The sequence below is a fragment of the Hyperolius riggenbachi genome, chromosome 3, assembly GCF_040937935.1.
Source record: "Hyperolius riggenbachi isolate aHypRig1 chromosome 3, aHypRig1.pri, whole genome shotgun sequence".
In the NCBI taxonomy this organism is placed as follows: domain Eukaryota; kingdom Metazoa; phylum Chordata; class Amphibia; order Anura; family Hyperoliidae; genus Hyperolius; species Hyperolius riggenbachi.
In genome coordinates, this window is record NC_090648.1 from 169,596,478 (window position 1) to 169,617,239 (window position 20,762).

The 20,762-nt window shown below is 46.4% G+C and overlaps 1 protein-coding gene across 1 annotated transcript in view; it reads right to left on the reverse strand.

Moving 5' to 3' along the window:
- The window catches only part of ARPIN (actin related protein 2/3 complex inhibitor), a 30,177-nt gene extending 23,069 nt beyond the window's left edge, over nucleotides 1-7,108 (reverse strand). The window contains exon 1 of the mRNA XM_068275240.1: nucleotides 6,966-7,108. Within this exon, the coding sequence (XP_068131341.1) occupies nucleotides 6,966-7,057 (92 nt within the window). The 5' untranslated portion in view covers nucleotides 7,058-7,108. The remainder of the gene's footprint in view (nucleotides 1-6,965) is intronic.
- Nucleotides 7,109-20,762: the final 13,654 nt, after the last annotated feature.

Here is a 20,762-nt window from a genome sequence, read left to right on the forward strand (position 1 = left end):
ACAAACCGCCTGCGCAGTAGAGTGGACCCAACTGGGATTGGCTATTCCCACCTCATCCCGAGCTGCTACTGCGCCTGCACTGGAGCGAGGGAGGTAAATATTGCAGGCACTACTGCGCCTGTGCCACAGCCTGACAGATTGTTGGCTGTGGCTTCGGAGGGGCTCAGCAAGACCACCGTGGGACGGGGGAAGCCTCTATAGGATCTAGAGGCTTCCCCCTCCCGAGGTAAGTACCCCCCCATGGGCACTTTTTTTTGTTACAGGGTCTCTTTAAAGAGACACTGAAGCGAAAAAAAAAATATGATATAATGAATTGGTTGTGTACTATGAATAATTACTAGAAGATTAGCAGCAAAGATAATATTCCCATATTTTTATTTTTTTAGGTATGTAGTGTTTTTTCTAACATTGCATCATTCTCTAATATGCGCAGATTACACAACACTCAGCATTCAAAATGATTCTTTCAGAGCAGTCTGTGAACTAATGACCTCTCCTCTAGCAGATAAAAAGTAAACAGTTGAGATAATAAAAGTCAGAAGACAGCCCTCTCCACGACTTTTGAAAGTCGTAGAAATGAATGGCTTTTTTGCATAGAGATAACAACTGGAGTTTCTTAACTCTTCCTGTACTGGAAACAATTAGACTGATGTATCTGATCTTAATGTTTTATTTCTTAGCTGTACTACACATACAAATCATAATATCATAATTTTTTTTCCGCTTCAGTGTCTCTTTAAGCTAAGAAATAGTACAGGTATAATTTAACAGCCACCTTCCAAAGCAAGCAATACCAAGTACAGTATCCCACACCAATCAGAGTGAAGACCACAAATGTCTAGTGTGGAGCAAATTTTTAAAGGGGACCTCAACTTCCCCTCTGCTCTATAAGATATGCAACAGCATAATAACCTTTAAAGAAAAAACATTTGTTACAGCTGATACAAATCCTGAAATAAATCGTCACTGTTTCTACTTCCTGCTTTCATGGAAGCAGACATAGGCCTCAAATCACTAAGCTTTATCAAACACTTTATCAAACGTTTGATAATATACCTCATGGGCGGTTTAACACCCAGCATTACAACTTTGCTTTAAAAGATTGCTTACAGCTTAGAAATTATTATGCCAGATTTTTTTTAAGCAGAAATTCACTGAATGGGTTAAACATGACATTTTAGTGTTGGATTTAACTAGGAATCCGCATCCTCTTTAGTTACAAATGTATCTTTGTTTGGAATGCAATTAGACCTCTGAAAAGCCTGCCGGGGAAGCCCTCTTTGTTCTCTCAGAGCAGTGTTTGTTTATTACTTTGTAAATAGATACATTTGTAACTAAACCTAAGCACGGAGGAGGATTTCTAGCTAAATGCAGCACTAAAATGTCATGTTTAATCCATTCAGTGAATTTCTGCTGAAAAAAAAAATCTGGCATAATCGTTTCTAAGCTGTAAGCAATCTTTTAAAGCAAAGTAGTAGTATGTATATCCCATATGGAAACAAAATGTCTAGGAATAAAAAAAGGCCTCTATGGATGAATAGAAAGGTTAAAGATAAAATGAAGAGGAAAAAGAATGCCTATAAGGTCCTAAAACAGGAGGGGACCGAGACTGCACTAAGCAATTATAAGGAGTGCAATAAAAATTGTAAAAAAGAAATTAGGCTGGCAAAGATCGAAGCTGAAAATCAAATCGCTAGGGATATCAAATCTAACCCAAAAAAGTTTTACAAGTACATCAACTCTAAAAAAAGAAAGGTTGACTGTATAGGACTCCTAAAGGATGAGGGTGGGAACTCAATGGTGGATGACCAAGGTAAGGCAGAGTTATTAAATGCTTTCTTTGCTTCTGTCTTTACAAAGGAAACAGCACTGTTGCAAATTACAGAGGCGGAAGAGTCTCAATCTTCTAACTGTAATATTAAATACTTAACGCAGGAAGAAGTAAAGGCAAGACTAAATAAATTAAAAATAGACAAGGCACCTGGCCCGGATGGCATGCATCCTCGGGTCCTAAGGGAATTAAGTTCAGTTATAGATAAACCCCTTTATCTTATCTTTTGTGACTCTCTTGCAACTGGCAGAGTCCCAGTGGATTGGCGTACAGCCCACGTTTTCCCATTATTTAAGAAGGGCAAAAAATCAGATCCAGGAAATTATAGACCTGTAAGCTTAACATCAGTTGTATGCAAACTATTTGAGGGGTTACTAAGAGATACTATACATGACTTCATAGTAGAAAATAATCTTATTTCTCAGCATCAACATGGGTTTACTAAAGACAGGTCCTGTTTGACTAACATGCTCAGCTTTTATGAGGTAGTGAATGCTAATATGGATATTGGGAATGCTGTAGATGTGATATACTTAGACTTTGCTAAGGCATTCGACACTGTTCCCCACAAAAGTCTGGTGCAAAAGATGAGGATGCAAGGACTGGGGAAGAGTCTGTGTGCTTGGATAGGGAACTGGCTAATGGACAGAAAACAAAGAGTTGTGGTCAATGGATCATACTCAAAATGGGAGACTGTTAGCAGTGGGGTCCCACAGGGGTCTGTACTGGGTCCAGTGCTCTTCAATTTATTTATTAATGACCTAGTGGATACAGTAGTGAGCAATGTTGCTATTTTTGCAGATGATACAAAATTGTGCAGAATCATCAACTCTGAGGAAGATAGTGTTATATTGCAACAGGATCTGGATAGGATGGCTATATGGGCACATACATGGCAGATGAAATTCAATGATGACAAATGTAAAGTCATGCATTTTGGTCGTACCAATGGTCTAACACCATACAAAATAAATGGGATACAGTTGGGGACATCAAACTTGGAGAAGGACTTAGGAGTACTCATCGACAACAAGTTAAATAATCGTACTCAATGCCAAGCCGCTGCAGCTAAAGCTAACAAAATTTTGGGATGCATTAAAAGGGAAATAAAAACTCGAGATGCTAGCATAATATTGCCCCTGTTTAACTCTCTAGTAAGGCCACATCTGGAATATGGAATTCAGTTCTGGGCACCACATTACAAAAAAGATATTGCAGTTTTAGAGCAGGTGCAGAGACGAGCAACAAAATTGATACGTGGGATGGAAGGTCTCACTTACCAAGAAAGGTTAGATAAACTGGGTTTATTTAGTCTAGAGAAAAGACGCCTTAGAGGAGATCTAATTAACATGTATAAATACATCAGAGGGCAATATAATAGCTTGGCGGATGAGCTTTTTGTCCCTAGGCCTTCTCAAAGGACTAGAGGACATGATCTGCGCATGGAGGAAAAACGTTTTAGCCATTTATTTAGGAAAGGGTTCTTTACAGTAAGAGTGATTAAGATGTGGAATGCATTGCCACAGGAAGTCGTTATGGCAAACTCTATACCTGCATTTAAAGGGGGCTTAGATGCTTTCCTTGCGTTGAATGACATCCATGGCTACAATTACTAGGTAATGCCAATGATGTTAATCCAGGGATTTTATCTGATTGCCATCTGGAGTCGGGAAGGAATTTTTACCTCGTAAGGGTTTTTTCGCCTTCCTCTGGATCAACAGGGATATGTGAGGGAGCAGGCTGGAGTTGTACTTTGTACTGGTTGAACTCGATGGACGTATGTCTTTTTTCAACCAAAGTAACTATGTAACTATGTAAAAGTTGAAATGCTGGGTGTTAGACCACTTTAAATCTAATTTTAATTCACTAAGGTGTTATAGATTTATTGAACATTTTATTGATAAAACATTCAATAAATCTATAACACCTTAATGAATTCAAAATTAGAGTTTACTCACGAGGTAAATTATCAACGTTTGATAAAGTGTTTAATAAAGCTTAGTGACTTGAGGCCATAGTTAACCTGCTGACACAGGAAGAAATCAAATTACAACTAGTCCTTAGTCACAGATAAGGGGGAATTAGACAAGCTCAGGGTCAGCCAAGGCAGAGGCGAGAGAGGCTCCAGCCGCCGGGCCTTAAGGTGTTGGGGGGGGGGGGGGGGGGAGGCTCTTAGTCTAATGCTGGGAATACATGGGTCGATCCGGCGGCCGATTAGTGACCTCCAAAGACAGAGATAGACCACGATTATGTTTTATGTAGAACGATGCACACTGGCGGTTCTATTTGGAAGATGATCATTAGTCGGTAGAATGTACAGGTATCATACGATGATAATAAACGTCTTCAGCAACAGATTCAGCGTGAACTCAGCTGTAAAGTGGACCTAAGCTCTTGCACAGGACAGAAAGAAAACATAGAGAAATGCACCCTGTGTGTATTTAAAGAGTTTATCCTGTCCAAGGTCCTCCAGCACCCAAGGCTGAGACACCAAAGTGCGCCGCTCCATCCCTCCCACCCCAGCTGTCACACAGATTGCTATAATGCTGGGAATACATGGGTCGATCCGGCGGCCGATTAGCCACCGGATCGACCCCAGCCACGTCCCCGCTCGTCCGCGCGGATCGATTGCCGCTCGTCCCCGCCGCCGCTTCCTTATCAGCGTTCGATTTCCTGCCATTTCCGCCGGCGGGGATCGAGCGGGCGGGAGTCGAGCGGCTTGATCGGGCCAGCTGAATATTATCAGCTGGCCGGATCAGCTGGTCGATACACGGTACAGAAACGTACCGTGTATCCCCAGCATTATGCTGGCCGGATCAGCTGGTCGATAAATGGTAGAGGCCTGCAGCGGGTCGGTTACCCGCGGGTTACCCGAAATGCGGGTCCGGGCACCCGAATTGATGTTGGGGCGGGTGCGGGTAGCAAGGTGCAGTTCGGGTTGCAGGTAGCGGTGTGCCGGTAGCGAGGAAGGGAAGAGTCACTGGAAGGAGAGGCAGTTGGGGCAGCGGCGGGGAGGGGGGGCCAGAACCCCCCTCACCTGGGTCCCCTCCTTCAGCTCTCTCCCCCTCCAGAATAGCGGCGGCGCTGCGAGCGGGCGGAGGATTACTCACCTTCTAACTTCCGCGTTTCAAGTGCTGACAGCGTCCCCTCATCACAGGTCTCCGCCTTCAATGCCGCCCACTGTGCTTCCTGATTGGCGGAAGCACAGTGGGCGGCATTGAAGGCGGAGACCTGTGACGAGGGGACACTGCCAGCACTTGGAACGCGGAAGTTAGAAGGTGAGTAATCCTCCGCCCGCAGCGCCGCCGCTATTTTGAAGGAGGGGACCCAGGTGAGAGAGGGGGGGGGGGGCTCTGGCAGCGACTGGGGGACAACTATGCTGGCTGCACTGGGGGACAACTATGCTGGCTGCACTGGGGGACAACTATGCTGGCTGCACTGGGGGACAACTATGCTGGATGCACTGGGGGACAACTATGCTGGCTGCACTGGGGGACAACTATGCTGGATGCACTGGGGGACAACTATGCTGGATGCACTGGGGGACAACTATGCTGGATGCACTGGGGACAACTATGCTGGATGCACTGGGGGACAACTATGCACTTTATAGTGCAAATGTGCACTTTAAAAGACGTTTTTTTAAAAAGCGGGTCAGGCAGCGGGCCTGTGGGTAGCGGTTCTGCAGGTCGGGTTGCGGGTATCAAACTCACCATAAAGCGGGTCGTGTGCGGGTAGCGGGTCAGGTGCGGGTATGATAAAGTGGACCGGCGCAGGCCTCTAATACACGGTACAGAAACGTACCGTGCATCCCCAGCATTATGCTGGGGATACACGGTACGTTTCTGTACCGTGTATCGACCAGCTGATCCAGCCAGCTGATAATATTCAGCTGGCCCGATCAAGCCGCTCAACTCCCGCCCGCTCGATCCCTGCCGGCGACAATGGCAGGAAATTGAGCGCTGATAAGGAAGCGCCGGCGGGGACGAGCGGCAATCGATCCGCGCGGACAAGCAGGGACGTGGCTGCGGTCGATTTGGCGGCTAATCGGCTGCCGGATCGACCCATGTATTCCCAGCATTATAGCAATCTGTGTGACAGCTGGGGTGGGAGGGATGGAGCAGCGCACTTTGGTGTCTCAGCCTTGGGTGCTGGAGGACCTTGGACAGGATAAACTCTCTAAATACACACAGGGTGCATTTCTCTATGTTTTCTTTCTGTCCTGTGCAAGAGCTTAGGTCCACTTTACAGCTGAGTTCACGCTGTATCTGTTGCTGAAGCCGTTTATTATCATCGTATGATACCTGTACATTCTACCGACTAATGATCATCTTCCAAATAGAACCGCCAGTGTGCATCGGTCTACATAAAACATAATCGTGGTCTATCTCTGTCTTTGGAGGTCATTAAGTTCTAATTTCTCAATGATATTTGAAAGATTTAAAGTTCGGTCTTTTGTTTTCAAAGATTTCTTGTGTGAATGTAGGTGAAGAGCATAAACAGCTACACATAACGTGAAATGCTGCGTTTTATGTCAGGTTTCATTTTATGTTGTGTACGTTTTTGGTGCATTTGCGGTTTTTACCGCAGATGCGTTTTACAAGCGTTTTGCGTGCCTTTTAATGTGTTTGCAACTCACATATACAAAACGCTTCTATGCATTTTATGCAAATCACTAGGAAGACAACAGGAAGCGGAAATACATCATACATTTTTTTTTTTACAAAAATGCATAGAAAAACGCATGGAAAATGCATACCATTGCGTTTCCATTGACTTTCATGATGTGCATTTTTGCAGATTATGCAACAAAGCCAGCGTTTTTGAAAACGCAGACGTTTTTTCCTGCAGCTCATAGACTTCCATTAGCGACAAAAACGCATCGTTTTCTGCACCGCTAGCGTTTCTGCTATATGTGCACCTAGCCATAATAAAATAGAGGTGTTATGACTAAACTGCCTCTTATTCACAAATTACTAGAGCATTCATTCATCGCACTTTACGAACATTATACTGCTCACCGCAGTTTGTTGAATACATTCCATAATTTCCTAGCATTAATATACAAGTGAGGCAGGCTTGCCCTGAACAATATAAACAGAGCAGACAGACATATTTCCTCTCCCCTGCATACCGCTGGAATGCAGCCGGGTCCCAGCAGCCAGACACCCGCTCATCGTGCACAGGCTTGTTCTGCAGAGCACTATCGTGATAGATGCGGCTCATCGTGACAGCTTCTCCTCTCCCGTGCAGCAGCCGACCCGGAAAGACACAACAGGCGCCTGCTGACAGGAAGTGGGGGAAACAGGATGTGGGCTGTGCTGAGCTGGGACTGGCAGTAGATCTCAGTTACTGCACGATCATTCCAGCAGCACTTCTATTTACTCGTGTGAGTGTAACCTCCATAGACTGTATACAATAATGTTGTACAAATAAAATACTGATACAAAGTTACAAGCACTCCCCTTGTAATGAGACCAAGATGGTATGGTCTGAATTCCACCGTCTTCTCTGTCTGCAACAACAGCGCAAGAGGAAATGGTGATTGTAGCTTTAAGTTCATGTATCTTATGCAGGTTCAGAAGGTCAGGACTGTGGAGAAGAAGCTATAAAAAAAACAGATAATTCAAGTTCTGTGTAATGGAAGAAAATGGGTGGAACTTTATCTAATCTCTCTCTACTAATAGTGGCCGCACGCAGCTGCATTTTCAGGTTTTTTTTTCAGGCATTGTAAACAATTTTTCTTCATGGGCCAATATTTTTTTTACATCTGCTAATCAGGCATTTATCAAAACGGAGCAAGATCTTTTGATATTACAGTTTTATGTGATTTTTTTTGTCCATTCGCTGGTTGATTTTATTAAAGTGGAACTGTAGTCAAAATAACAATTTTTTTACAATATTCATTTATAAATTATTTAGTCATTGTTTGCCTATTGCAAAATCTTTCCTCTACCTGATTTACTTTCTGAAATGTAGCACAGGTGGCAACATCTTTAGTACTGGCAGGTGATCTCTGCGGAATGTTCATTTAGGCGTAGTGCACACCAGAGCGGTTCTGCTACGGTTTGCGATCCGCTTGTGGGTGCGGATCCGCTAGGGCAGTGATGGCTAACCTTGGCACTCCAGCTGTGGTGGAACTACAAGTCCCATGAGGCATTGCAATACTCTGACAGCTGTAAGCATAGCTTGTGGAGGCAGAGGCATGATGGGATTTGTAGTTTTGTCACAGCTGGAGTGCCAAGGTTAGCCATCACTGCGCTAGGATAATGTATTTCAATGGGCTGGTGCACACCAGAGCGGGAGGCATTTTGCAGAAACGCATACTCCCGGGCTGCTGCAGATTTTGGATTGTGGATGCGTTGCTGCCTCAATGTTAAGTATAGGAAAAACGCAAACCGCTCTCTGAAAAACGGCACTTCAGAGCGGTTTGCCAGGCGTTTTTTGTTACAGTAGCTGTTCAGTAACAGCTTTACTGTAACAATACATGAAATCTACTACACTAAAAACGCTTCACAAAACCGCAAACCGCTAGCTGAAACGCTACAGCAAAAGAAGAAAAAGCGTTTCAAAATCTGCTAGCATTAGCCAATATATGGCTTATCCTGCTTCTGCACAAGTCCCGGCGGCGTTAATTACTATTCCCCCTCCAGGTCCACGTGGATAGTGGGGAATTATGTAATTCGGCTTCCAGCAATTGCTGCAGGCCGCATTATAGTGTTTTAAAAGTAACTTCACCGCCGTCTTCTGACAGCGCTGAAGTTACTAACTGTGCCCCGCTATAGCTGTAATTCCTATTATAGTCTATGGTGGCGCCAGCTGTGCCCAAGTCTCCTGCGCTGGATTGCGAGTGTTCGTGATAAATAGCCTAGGCTAAAGCTGCATACACATGAGATAAAAGTCGTTGAAAAACGAAAGATCAAAGCCTGATCTGCAGATACTCTGTAAAAAATAAAGTTTGCAAAAGATAGAGACAAAAGATATTTGTCTCTAAATCTTTCAAACCCATCTCGGGGGATCGGATCTGCAGATGATTGTTCGTTAAACCAGCTATGTATGAGATCTGCGGATATTTCTTAACTTTTTCTGTGCACAGCGCATACATGAAAAAGTAGGGAGTAAATGGACTACAAAAGCATTACTCTGTTTTTTTGCATGATCTTTTGCAAGTGTACAGGATCTTTTGCATGATCAGTCTTTCAAACCTTTATGACAAACCTATTCGGCAGATTGATTCCTCGTCAAATATTTTTATCTGATGTGTGAACCCAGCTTTAGCCTCAGTGGGTGGATGGGGCTGCATACCAATATACAGCTAATAGATATAGGAAGTGTTACTAATGCAGGGAGGCGGAGTGGGGATTCTCCTCTCTGAACACTACTCCTTTAAGCCACTCACACCACTGCCCGCACTCTCACTCTCATCCTTTGAAGTTCATGCTGTCCGTCTCTATTCTCCATACCACATCCAGATTGCTGCTATCTACCGCCCGCCTGGCCAAGCCTCTACTTTCATTGATCACTTTTCAGCATGGCTTCTCCAGTTCCTCTCCACTGATATACCCTCTATCAGCATTGGAGATTTTAATATACCCATCGATACTAACTGCCCTACTGCCACCAAACTGCTCTCTCTCACCTCCTCGTTTGACCTCGCACAATGGTCCTCCACTTCCACCCACAAAGACGGTCACACTCTTGACCTTGTCTTTACCCGCCTCTGTTCTATTTCAAGCTTTCATAACACTCCGCTTCCCCTCTCAGACCACAACCTTCTTACCTTCTCAATCAATTCTTCTCTACTGTCACCTCCTCCAACACTACACCACACAGTCACGCGCAGGAATTACCGCAACCTGAATGTGAATTCCCTGACTGAGGCCTTGCAACCTCTAAGTACTCTGTCTTCCTACACTGACCCTGAGGCAGCATCCAGTTACTTATTTAGCGTAGTCTCCTCTGCCATGAATTCAGCCGTTCCACTCACCACCACCTGCCCCCGCCAAACTAACCGGCAGCCCTGGCTCACTGAACAAATCAAACAGCTGAAAAGGCATTCCAGGGTGGCAGAAAGGTGCTGGAGAAAAAGCACTGCTGTAGAGGACTTCAATCACTATAAACAAACTATGCAGGAGCTCAGGGATGCCCTCACCTCTGCTAAGCAGTCTTATTTCTCCTCGCTCATTTCCTCACAGTCCCACAACCTAAAACAATTGTTCAACACCTTTAACTCCCTACTTCGTCCCCCACCTCCTCCCCCTACCACATGTCTGTCAGCTGACGACTTCGCATCATACTTTACAAGCAAGATTGATGCAATACGTAATAGCTTCAACACGCAACCACTTTTACCAGCTCAACCGTCACCTATAAATTCCTTCTGTCCGCCTGCACCCTCGCCCACCACTAACTGCCTTCCCCCCGCTCCACAAGACCACTCTCCCACTCTAACATCTTTCACCATACTAACTGAACAGTGTCTTTTCTCACTAATCTCCAAAGCGCATCTCACTACCTGTGCCCTGGACCCTATTCCCTCTCATCTAATCCCCCAGCTTTCCTCCTCCTTTAATCCCGCTCTAACAACTCTATTCAACCTTTCTATCTCCACTGGCACTTTTCCTTCCTTATTCAAACAAGCTATAATCACACCACTAATCAAAAAACCCTCTCTCTTGATCCAACTTCTCTATCCAACTACCGTCCTGTCTCTCTCCTCCCCTTTGCTTCTAAACTGCTGGAACGTCACATCCACTCAGAATTGTCTGCCTTTCTCTCTACCAACTCCTTACTTGACCCCTTTCAATCTGGATTCCGCACACACCATTCCACTGAAACTGTCCTCACGAAAGTTGCTAATGACCTACTGGTAGCTAAGACCAAAGGCCAGTTCTCCATTCTAATACTCCTTGACCTTTCCTCTGCCTTTGACACGGTTGATCATGCTCTGCTTCTGCAGACACCGACATCTTTAGGAATCAAGGGACAAGCACATTCCTGGATCTCCTCTTATCTCTCTGGACGCTCTTACACTGTTTCCTTCTCTAACACCAATTCCTCTCCACACCCACTGTCTGTTGGTGTACCTCAAGGCTCTTGTAACGATCGGTGAAGCACAGAGAGGATCTGATTACCAGTGATCTGCAGAATCACTGGGAATACAGATGTATACCAGACTATACGTGATCTGCAGTATCACTGATAATCCGATATACTAGCCAACCTCTGCTCACCTGAGTAGAGTGTAGTGTTTGGTGCAACAGCAACACCTTGAGGACTAGGCCTCAGTGCAGCAAGGAGCACTGCACAGACTCCTTCCGCAGACCTGAGCTCTCCAAGACGGGAGGAGTCAGACTGACAGTAGGAAGGATAGTCTGAAAGTGACCCTCAGGAGGAAGGGTCGCCAACAGAGCGAGGAACCGCCTCCAACGGTAAGGTCGGTTCTCGAGGTCGGACAAGCCAGGTAATACACACACGGACAGATAAAGTACAAGATCAGGAGGCAAAGGCGGAGTCAAAGTACAGGCAGGGTTCAGCAACGGGGTATCAGATATATCGGGGTACAAAATCAGGAAGCAGAAGCAGAGTCAAGGAACGAGCCGGGGTTCGGCAACAGAGTATCAGAAACATCAAAGTACAAGATCAGAGTCCAGGAGGATAGTCAAGGCAGGCAAAAGTCACAACAGATAATCACAATCAAACTAGTACTTTAGCTATCAACAGAATCCAGCCAAGTGTAGGATTACAGCTCCAGCTGGTCCCGGCACACTTGCGGATCTGACTACGGATCTGGGTGCTCCCACATATGTGATCGCACGCCAGACAAAGAGCAAGTGAACAACCAGCAGTATATATACTTTAGGACCTTTCAAGGACCTCCCTAATTGCTGGTCCAATGAGAGCAGTGGAATTTGTCAGCTGACCCAGCTGGTCAGCCGACTCCCTTCTAACTGCTATTTAAACTCTGCCTCTGTGCTCGCGCGCGTGTAAGTCTGAATCTTGGTGGACTATCAGTCCCAGCCACACCAGTACTGTCATGCAATGTATCTAGTGCGGGGGCCGCCTCTGATGCGGATTCCGCCGTTACCAATGCGGATTCCGCCGCACTGCCTATGCGGCATGCTGCGTTTTTTCCGCGTTGTGACGCCATGCTGGACGCGGAAACGGCCGCCTCACCTCGAGAGACAGCGGCCTTTCCGCGTTTCCTTACAGTACCCCCCCCCCCCCCGAGGAGTGGACTCCGGACAACTCCCACCAGGTTTCTCGGGGTGTAAGGCATGAAACTCCCTCACCAACTCATCCGCATGCATACGGTTCCCAGGTACCCATCGCCTCTCCTCGATGCCATACCCTTTCCAATGTACGAGGTACTGTACCGAGTTTTGTATCTTGCGAGCATCTAATATTTTTTCCACTTCATATTCGGGTTGGGTATCTACCAACACGGGAGGAGGAGGAGTAGGACCCACCTGGACTGCAGGTTTAAGAAGGGACACGTGGAAGGACTTCACCCCCCGCATGCTGGTGGGAAGGTCAATGGTATACGTAACATTGTTAATCTTTTTAGTCACGGAAAATGGGCCCACAAACCTGGGACCCAGTTTGGCAGATGGCTGCTTCAGGGTCAAGTGACGTGTGGACACCCAGACTAGATCCCCTGGCTGAAACTTCCATTCCACGGACCGTCTCTTATCTGCTTGACCCTTCTGACTCTGGAACGCCTTCTGCAAATTCCCCTTAACAATTCCCCAATTGTCCCTGAGTGACCTCTGCCAATCCTCCAGTGCAGGAAATGGGGACGAGACAACTGGAAAAGGGGAGAATTTGGGTGACCTCCCTGTTACAATCTGGAATGGGGAAAACCCAGACGAGGAATTCTTTAAATTATTTTGGGCGAATTCCGCGAAGGGCAAAAATTTCACCCAGTCACTTTGTGCCTCCGCAACGTAACATCTCAGGAATTGCTCCAGAGATTGGTTAATGCGTTCTGTCTGCCCATTCGTCTGTGGGTGGTAGCCTGACGAGAACGACAATTTCATGCCCATTTGGTGACAAAATGCCCTCCAGAATCCAGACACAAACTGGACTCCCCTATCAGACACAATGTCTTCCGGAATGCCATGCAGCCGGAAGACGTAAATGATAAACAATTCGGCTAATTCTTGAGCCGAGGGGAGTCCTTTCAGGGGCACAAAATGGGCCATCTTGCTAAACCGGTCGACTACCACCCAAATAACAGACATGCCTTCAGACCTGGGCAATTCCCCCACAAAATCCATGGACAGGTGGGTCCATGGCTCACTCGGGGTGGGCAAAGGCTGCAACCTTCCTACAGGTGCCAGCCGGGAGGGTTTACTCCTGGCACATACCGCACACTCCTTAACAAACTCCTTGCAATCTGTTGCCAAGGAAGGCCACCAAGCACACCTGGCAATCAGATCCTGCGTTCTGGCCGCTCCAGGATGACCAGCATTCTTGTGGGTGTGAAAGAGTTGCAGAACTTGTAACCGGAATGGCAGTGGGATAAACAAGACCCCTTTGGGTTTCCCCTCAGGAACATCCCGCTGAAAGGGACCCAAAATCTCTGTCCAATCCTCCCAAGTCTCCGTGGCGGCTAACACCAGTTTCTGCGGGATGATGGATACAGGAGCGGGGGGCTGTGCTGTCTCATGTTCAAAACACCTGGAGAGGGCATCTGCTTTGACGTTTTTGCTGCCTGGAGTGTACGGGATTATGAACCTGAATCTCGTAAAAAATAAGGACCACCGGGCCTGACGGGGACTCAGCCTCTTAGCCCCCTCGATGTATTCCAAGTTTTTGTGGTCAGTGTAAACAGTGATCGTGTGCTCTGCCCCCTCTAACCAGTGGCGCCACTCCTCAAATGCCAACTTAATAGCCAGAAGTTCCCGGTTGCCTATATCATAATTTTTTTCTGCAGGTGAAAACCTGCGGGAAAAATAAGCACATGGGTGTAATCTGCCCTGCAACCCAGACCGTTGAGACAGCACCGCCCCCACCCCAACTTCTGAGGCATCAACCTCCACAATGAAGGGAAAGGACGTGTCAACATGCCTCAAAATTGGTGCTGAGCAAAATAATTTTTTCAATAGAGCAAATGCCGCCACGGCTTCAGGAGACCAGTGGTTGGTATCCGCCCCTTTTTTCGTGAGACTGGTAAGGGGGGCAACTAACGTGGAGTATCCCTTAATGAACCTCCTGTAATAGTTCGCGAACCCTAAAAATCTCTGCAGGGCCTTCAACCCCACTGGCTGTGGCCACTCCAACACGGCTGTGACCTTGGCAGGATCCATTGAGAGGCCCGAGGTGGAAGTTACGTATCCCAGAAACGTGACAGTGGTCACTTCAAATATACACTTTTCCACCTTAGCGTAGAGCCTATTCTGTCTTAATTTGTTTAGGACAAATTCACGTGGACCCTGTGTTCGGAGAGGTTATTGGAGTAAATTAGTATATCATCGAGGTATACCAGTACGAATTTACCCAATACCTCCCGGAATACCTCATTGATTAGTTCCTGGAAGACGGCTGGCGCATTGCACAACCCGAAGGGCATCACTAAGTACTCGTAATGCCCGTCGGGTGTGTTAAAGGCCGTCTTCCATTCATCGCCCCTTCTAATGCGGATTAGGTTGTATGCCCCCCTCAGATCTAACTTAGAAAAGATCTTAGCAGTAGTGACCTGCGTGAATAAGTCGTCTATCAATGGTAACGGATAGCGATTCTTCACCGTGATTTTATTGAGACCTCGGTAATCGATACAAGGTCGAAGACCCCCGTCTTTCTTCTTAACGAAAAAGAAGCCGGCCCCAGCAGGTGACCGAGAGGGCTGAATAAACCCCTTGGCCAAGTTGTCACGAATGTATTCCTGCATAGCCAACTTCTCGGGACCGGACAAGTTATACAGGTGACCCCTAGGGGGCATACAACCAGCACGGAGATCAATGGGGCAATCGAACGGGCGATGAGGAGGTAATTGATCAGCAGACTTGGGACAAAAAACATCAGAAAAATCGGAATATACCTCGGGAACACCCTCCACGTAAACCTTGGTCTGACCCAATGTCACCTTCCCCAGACACTGCTGATGACAATGATCGGACCATCTGGTTACCTGGCCCGTAGCCCAGTCGATTTGTGGAGAGTGGGCTTGTAACCAAGGCATGCCTAGGATAATAGTGGAGGTTGACATATGTAAAACGAAAAACTGTAATTGTTCCCCATGCAGTACCCCTATCATGACCTTCACCTGCGGAGTCTGTGACAGGGGACGATCCTGTTGCAGAGGGGAATCGTCTACTGCCGTGACCTGAATGGGGGGTGTCACAGGAGTGAGCGGAATACCCAACTCCTGAGCAAACTCAAAGTTCATAAAATTGGCCGCTGAGCCTGAGTCAATGAAAGCCTCAGTAGCCACAGATTTCTTCTCCCATGTAACTGTACAAGGGAGAAGCAATTTCTTTTCTTTAAGGGGTGCAAGTGGCGTGCCTAGGGTGTCACCCCCCACTACTCCTAGGCAAATTTGTTTCCCGACTTGTTCGGGCAGTTGATCCGTCATTCTCCGCCTTCGCTCCACCTGGGTCAATTTCGAACAACCAATCTGCATTGGTTTGGGTGGAGGCAAGGCCGGAGGAGATGAGACAGATGGAGATGGTGTTACTAAGGGTGCAGCGGAGGGTGCCACATATGATGCTACCCTGGCACGGTGACTGCCCCGAATCTGCCTCTGATGGCGTAATCGACGGTCGACTCGAATGGCCGATGTGATGGCCTCATCGACTGTCCTGGGCTCGGGCAAGGTTAGCATTAAATCGGAGACCTCCTCCGATAACCCAGACAAGAAGTAATCCATGAGGGCGAAATTATCAAATCTGGCCGTGACTGACCATCTGCGAAATTCTGCCGCGTAATCCTCGACTGAACCCCCGTCTTGCCGCAAAAGTTTGAGCTTCCGCTCAGAGGTTGCCGCAAGGTCAGGGTCGTCGTAAATTACGGCCATGGACTTAAAGAATTCCTCTACCGAGGTCAGAGCAGTATCGGTAGGAGGCAGGTTGTATGCCCATGACTGGGAGTCACCAGTCAGCAAAGTTTTAATAAAGGTGACCCGTTGGGTCTCAGTCCCCGAGGATCGGGGTCTCAACTCGAAGTACGATAACACTCTACTCTTAAAATTCCGGAAGTCAGACTTGTGGCCGGAAAATGTATCTGGTACGGGCATACGTATGTCAGCACTAGGAGGGGATCGCACTTAATCAACTGACGTCTGGAGAGTTCGCACAGAGCCTGATAAGACATCAATCATAGTCTTGTGGCTACCCAGCACTTGGTTGATGTTTTCCACCGAAGTGGCAAGTGCGCCCAGACGGTCAGTGTGTGCGTCCATTTGCATTTTTGGGTCTGGCGTTCTGTAACGATCGGGGAAGCACAGAGAGGATCTGATTACCAGTGATCTGCAGAATCACTGGGAATACAGATGTATACCAGACTATACGTGATCTGCAGTATCACTGATAATCCGATATACTAGCCAACCTCTGCTCACCTGAGTAGAGTGTAGTGTTTGGTGCAACAGCAACACCTTGAGGACTAGGCCTCAGTGCAGCAAGGAGCACTGCACAGACTCCTTCCGCAGACCTGAGCTCTCCAAGACGGGAGGAGTCAGACTGACAGTAGGAAGGATAGTCTGAAAGTGACCCTCAGGAGGAAGGGTCGCCAACAGAGCGAGGAACCGCCTCCAACGGTAAGGTCGGTTCTCGAGGTCGGACAAGCCAGGTAATACACACACGGACAGATAAAGTACAAGATCAGGAGGCAAAGGCGGAGTCAAAGTACAGGCAGGGTTCAGCAACGGGGTATCAGATATATCGGGGTACAAAATCAGGAAGCAGAAGCAGAGTCAAGGAACGAGCCGGGGTTCGGCAACAGAGTATCAGAAAACATCAAAGTACAAGATCAGAGTCCAGGAGGATAGTCAAGGCAGGCAAAAGTCACAACAGATAATCACAATCAAACTAGTACTTTAGCTATCAACAGAATCCAGCCAAGTGTAGGATTACAGCTCCAGCTGGTCCCGGCACATTTGCGGATCTGACTACGGATCTGGGTGCTCCCACATATGTGATCGCACGCCAGACAAAGAGCAAGTGAACAACCAGCAGTATATATACTCTAGGACCTTTCAAGGACCTCCCTAATTGCTGGTCCAATGAGAGCAGTGGAATTTGTCAGTTGACCCAGCTGGTCAGCCGACTCCCTTCTAACTGCTATTTAAACTCTGCCTCTGTGCTCGCGCGCGTGTAAGTCTGAATCTTGGTGGACTATCAGTCCCAGCCACACCAGTACTGTCATGCAATGTATCTAGTGCGGGGGCCGCCTCTGATGAGGATTCCGCCGTTACCAATGCGGATTCCGCCGCACTGCCTATGCGGCATGCTGCGTTTTTTCCGCGTTGTGACGCCATGCTGGACGCGGAAACGGCCGCCTCACCTCGAGAGACAGCGGCCTTTCCGCGTTTCCTTACAGCTCTGTTCTTGGGCCACTTCTTTTCTCAATCTACACCCGTGGCCTGGGACAACTAATTAACTCTTTTGGCTTCCAGTATCACCTCTATGCGGATGACACCCAAATCTATCTCTCAGCTCCTGACCTGTCCTCACTACTATCCAGAATCCCCGACTGTCTACGTGCCGTTTCTGCATTCATGTCCTCCCGCTTCCTCAAACTCAACATGACTAAAACGGAAATTGTGATTTTTCCACCATCGCTATCTTCACCCCCACCAATTGCAACCATAAAGGTAGACAACACCCCAATAACCTCAACCACTAAGGCCCGCTGCTTGGGGGTTATACTTGACTCAGAGCTCTCCTTTAAACCTCACATTGCCTCATTAACCACCACCTGCTATTTCCAGCTCAAAAATATATTCCGTATCCCTCCCTTCTTCACACAAGAAGCCACCAAAATGCTTGTTCATGCCTTAATCATCTCCCGCCTAGACTACTGCAACACCTTGCTCTGTGGCCTACCAAAAAACAGGCTAGCACCTCTCCAATTCCTTCTAAATTCAGCGGCCCGCCTCATTCACCTTTCCACACGCTCTTCCGATGCAGCCCCACTGTGCCATTCGCTCCACTGGTTACCCATTACCCAGAGGATCCAGTTCAAACTCCTGACTCTAACATACAAAGCCCTCCACGAGTTGTCTCCTCCATACATCTCCTCACTAATCTCAAGATATTGTCCCTCCCGCAACCTTCGCTCCTCCCAAGAAATTATCCTGGCCTCTAAGCTGATCACCTCCTCTCATGCTCGCATCCAGGACTTTACACGAGCATCACCCCTTATCTGGAACTCTCTTCCACAGCCTGTACGTCATGCTCCAAACCTGGACATCTTCAAACGCACTCTTAAAACACACCTTTTCAGACAAGCTTATAACATTCTATAGCCCTTATTTACTTCTCTGTCACAATGTAATCAGAGGCAAAGAATCACTGCCTCATCCATCCTCCACCCCCTTACCTAGTGTGTCCCCCACAACCCATTAGATTGTAAGCTCGCAAGGGCAGGGTCATCCTCCTAATGTTTACTGTTCTTGTAACAATATTTGTGCTGCTTGGAACTTTGCTGTACATTTGTTAGTTCCCCTTGTCGTCTTATTGTGCTTTGTAAAGCTCTGCGGAATATGTTGGCGCTATATAAATAAATAATAATAATAATAATAATGCTGAAACCAGGATATTTAAAGGACAACTGTAGTGAGAGGGATATGGAGGCTGCTATATTTATTTCCTTATAAACTGAATAACCTTGCATGCGAGGAATGCAATGAGGGTTTCTGCATGAACTTGATGGACGTATGTCTTTTTTTCAACCCAAATAACTCCGAGGACTAAAACATAACTTTTAATTACTACCGTATATTAAAAAGTACTTGAGAGGACACTGACAATTAGTGGTATTAGGCTAACCTCTTACACTGCATAGTAATTGAACCCTCAAAAAACGGGGTTCTTCTTCAGGGGTACAAAGTAATACGTGACAAAGGTGCCTGGTGCTAAGGTGCAAAGCTATCTACAAAACAGTACATTCACATATTATCACATTACAGTAAGCCTGTTGGCTCAAGTAGCAGCCTCCTGCAACTTGAGCCAACAGGCTTACTGAAATAATGTCCTATTTGTAGATAGCTTTGCGCCTTAGCACTAGGCACCTTTGGCAAGTATCAGTTTGTTTCCCTGAATGTTTTATTTCTTAGCTTTAGTACACATATAATTCATTATATCATAAGTTTATTTTCACTTCAGATTCCCTTTAAAGGGTACCTGAAGGGGAAAAAAAATAAACAGAATTGAATACTTATCTCAGTAGTAGGAGGCCTCTGGTTGATAGGTTCTAGTGGCAGGCAGGTAGCAATTGATAGGTTCTAGTGGCAGGCAGGTAGCAATTGATAGGTTCTAGTGGCAGGCAGGTAGTGATTGATAGGTTCTAGTGGCAGGCAGGTAGTGATTGATAGGTTCTAGTGGCAGGCAGGCAGTGATTGATAGGTTCTAGTGGCTGGCAGGTAGTCTTCGGAAGCTTCTAGTGGCAGGCAGCATGGGATCAGTAGATTCCATTGGCAGACTAGTTGTAATTGAAAGATTTTACTGGCAGGCTGTTTTGAAGGCCAGGTAGGTAGTGATGATCGGTAGTTCCTAGTGTTTGGCAGGTAATGGCACAGCAATTTTACTGGAGTTTTTACAACAAACGTAAAGTAGCATAAATGTAATTTTTATCTCTAGATTTGTGTCACCAGGGCTGTACAGCTCTGATAGACAGTGCTGTGTAATTGATAACACTGTACTGCAACATATGACCAGAAGATGGTGCTACAATGCCTTTTAACAGAAATGCATAAACTGACGATCAACTACAATATCCAAAGAAAAAAGGTAGCTTTAGCATCCATTCACACTGAGGCGCTTTTCTGCAGCATTTTTGCACTTTGCTGTTTGCACACTGCAGCGATTTAGATTTACAGAAATCGCAAACACGCTGCATGTAGCGTTTCTGGAGCGATTGAAATGCGATTGTCATTCACTAAAAATGCCCATACACACATCAATTTCTCCTAGATGCGGCAAACCGATCGATAACTCTCTGATCAGATTTTGATTGTGATTGATTCCCTCCACACACTGCACATCGATTCTCAATTTTCAGCAGGGTAGCTATTAAAAATAAATTGAACAGTTTGATGCAGTGTGACACTATGATCCATTGATCAACCACTCAATTTTAGGCCCAAATCTATCAAAATTTGTTAGTGAATGATAGGATCTGGTGGAAATCGAACAATAAAATCAATACATGCATGGCCATTTTCAGTTCTAATGAGTCAAGGAGATTCATGGACATTGAGTACAGGTAATCCACTAAGGGCTCGTTCACACTAGAGGCGGTTTTTGGATTTTTTTAAGCGCAATTGATTTGTACAAATTGCCCTAAAAGAGCTTACACTTTGCTTTCCAATGAGATAGTCCTCATTGGGGGGTTCCGTTTGCTTGCCGCTGACAAAAGCGCTGCATGTACCATTTTCAGGGCGATTTGCCCTGAATGGAAAGTATAGGGAAATCACAAAGCGTTTGAAAAAACGCTTTGTATAGCGATTTCCCCATCGCTTTAATGAATAAATACATTGTATTTATTCATTTCCGGGTGAAAGAGTTCACTTCCTGACAGAATCGCTCTGCAAAAGCGCTTAGAAAAGCGCTTTATAAAAAATCGCAACACGCAGGTAAGTGCCGGGAGGTGCTAAAAAATTGCGCTAAGAATCGCAAAACCCTGGCATCAGCGATTTCGATTTTAGATGTGAACAAGGCCTTAAAGTGAACCAGAGACTAAGCACCCTCATGTATTTTACCATATATAT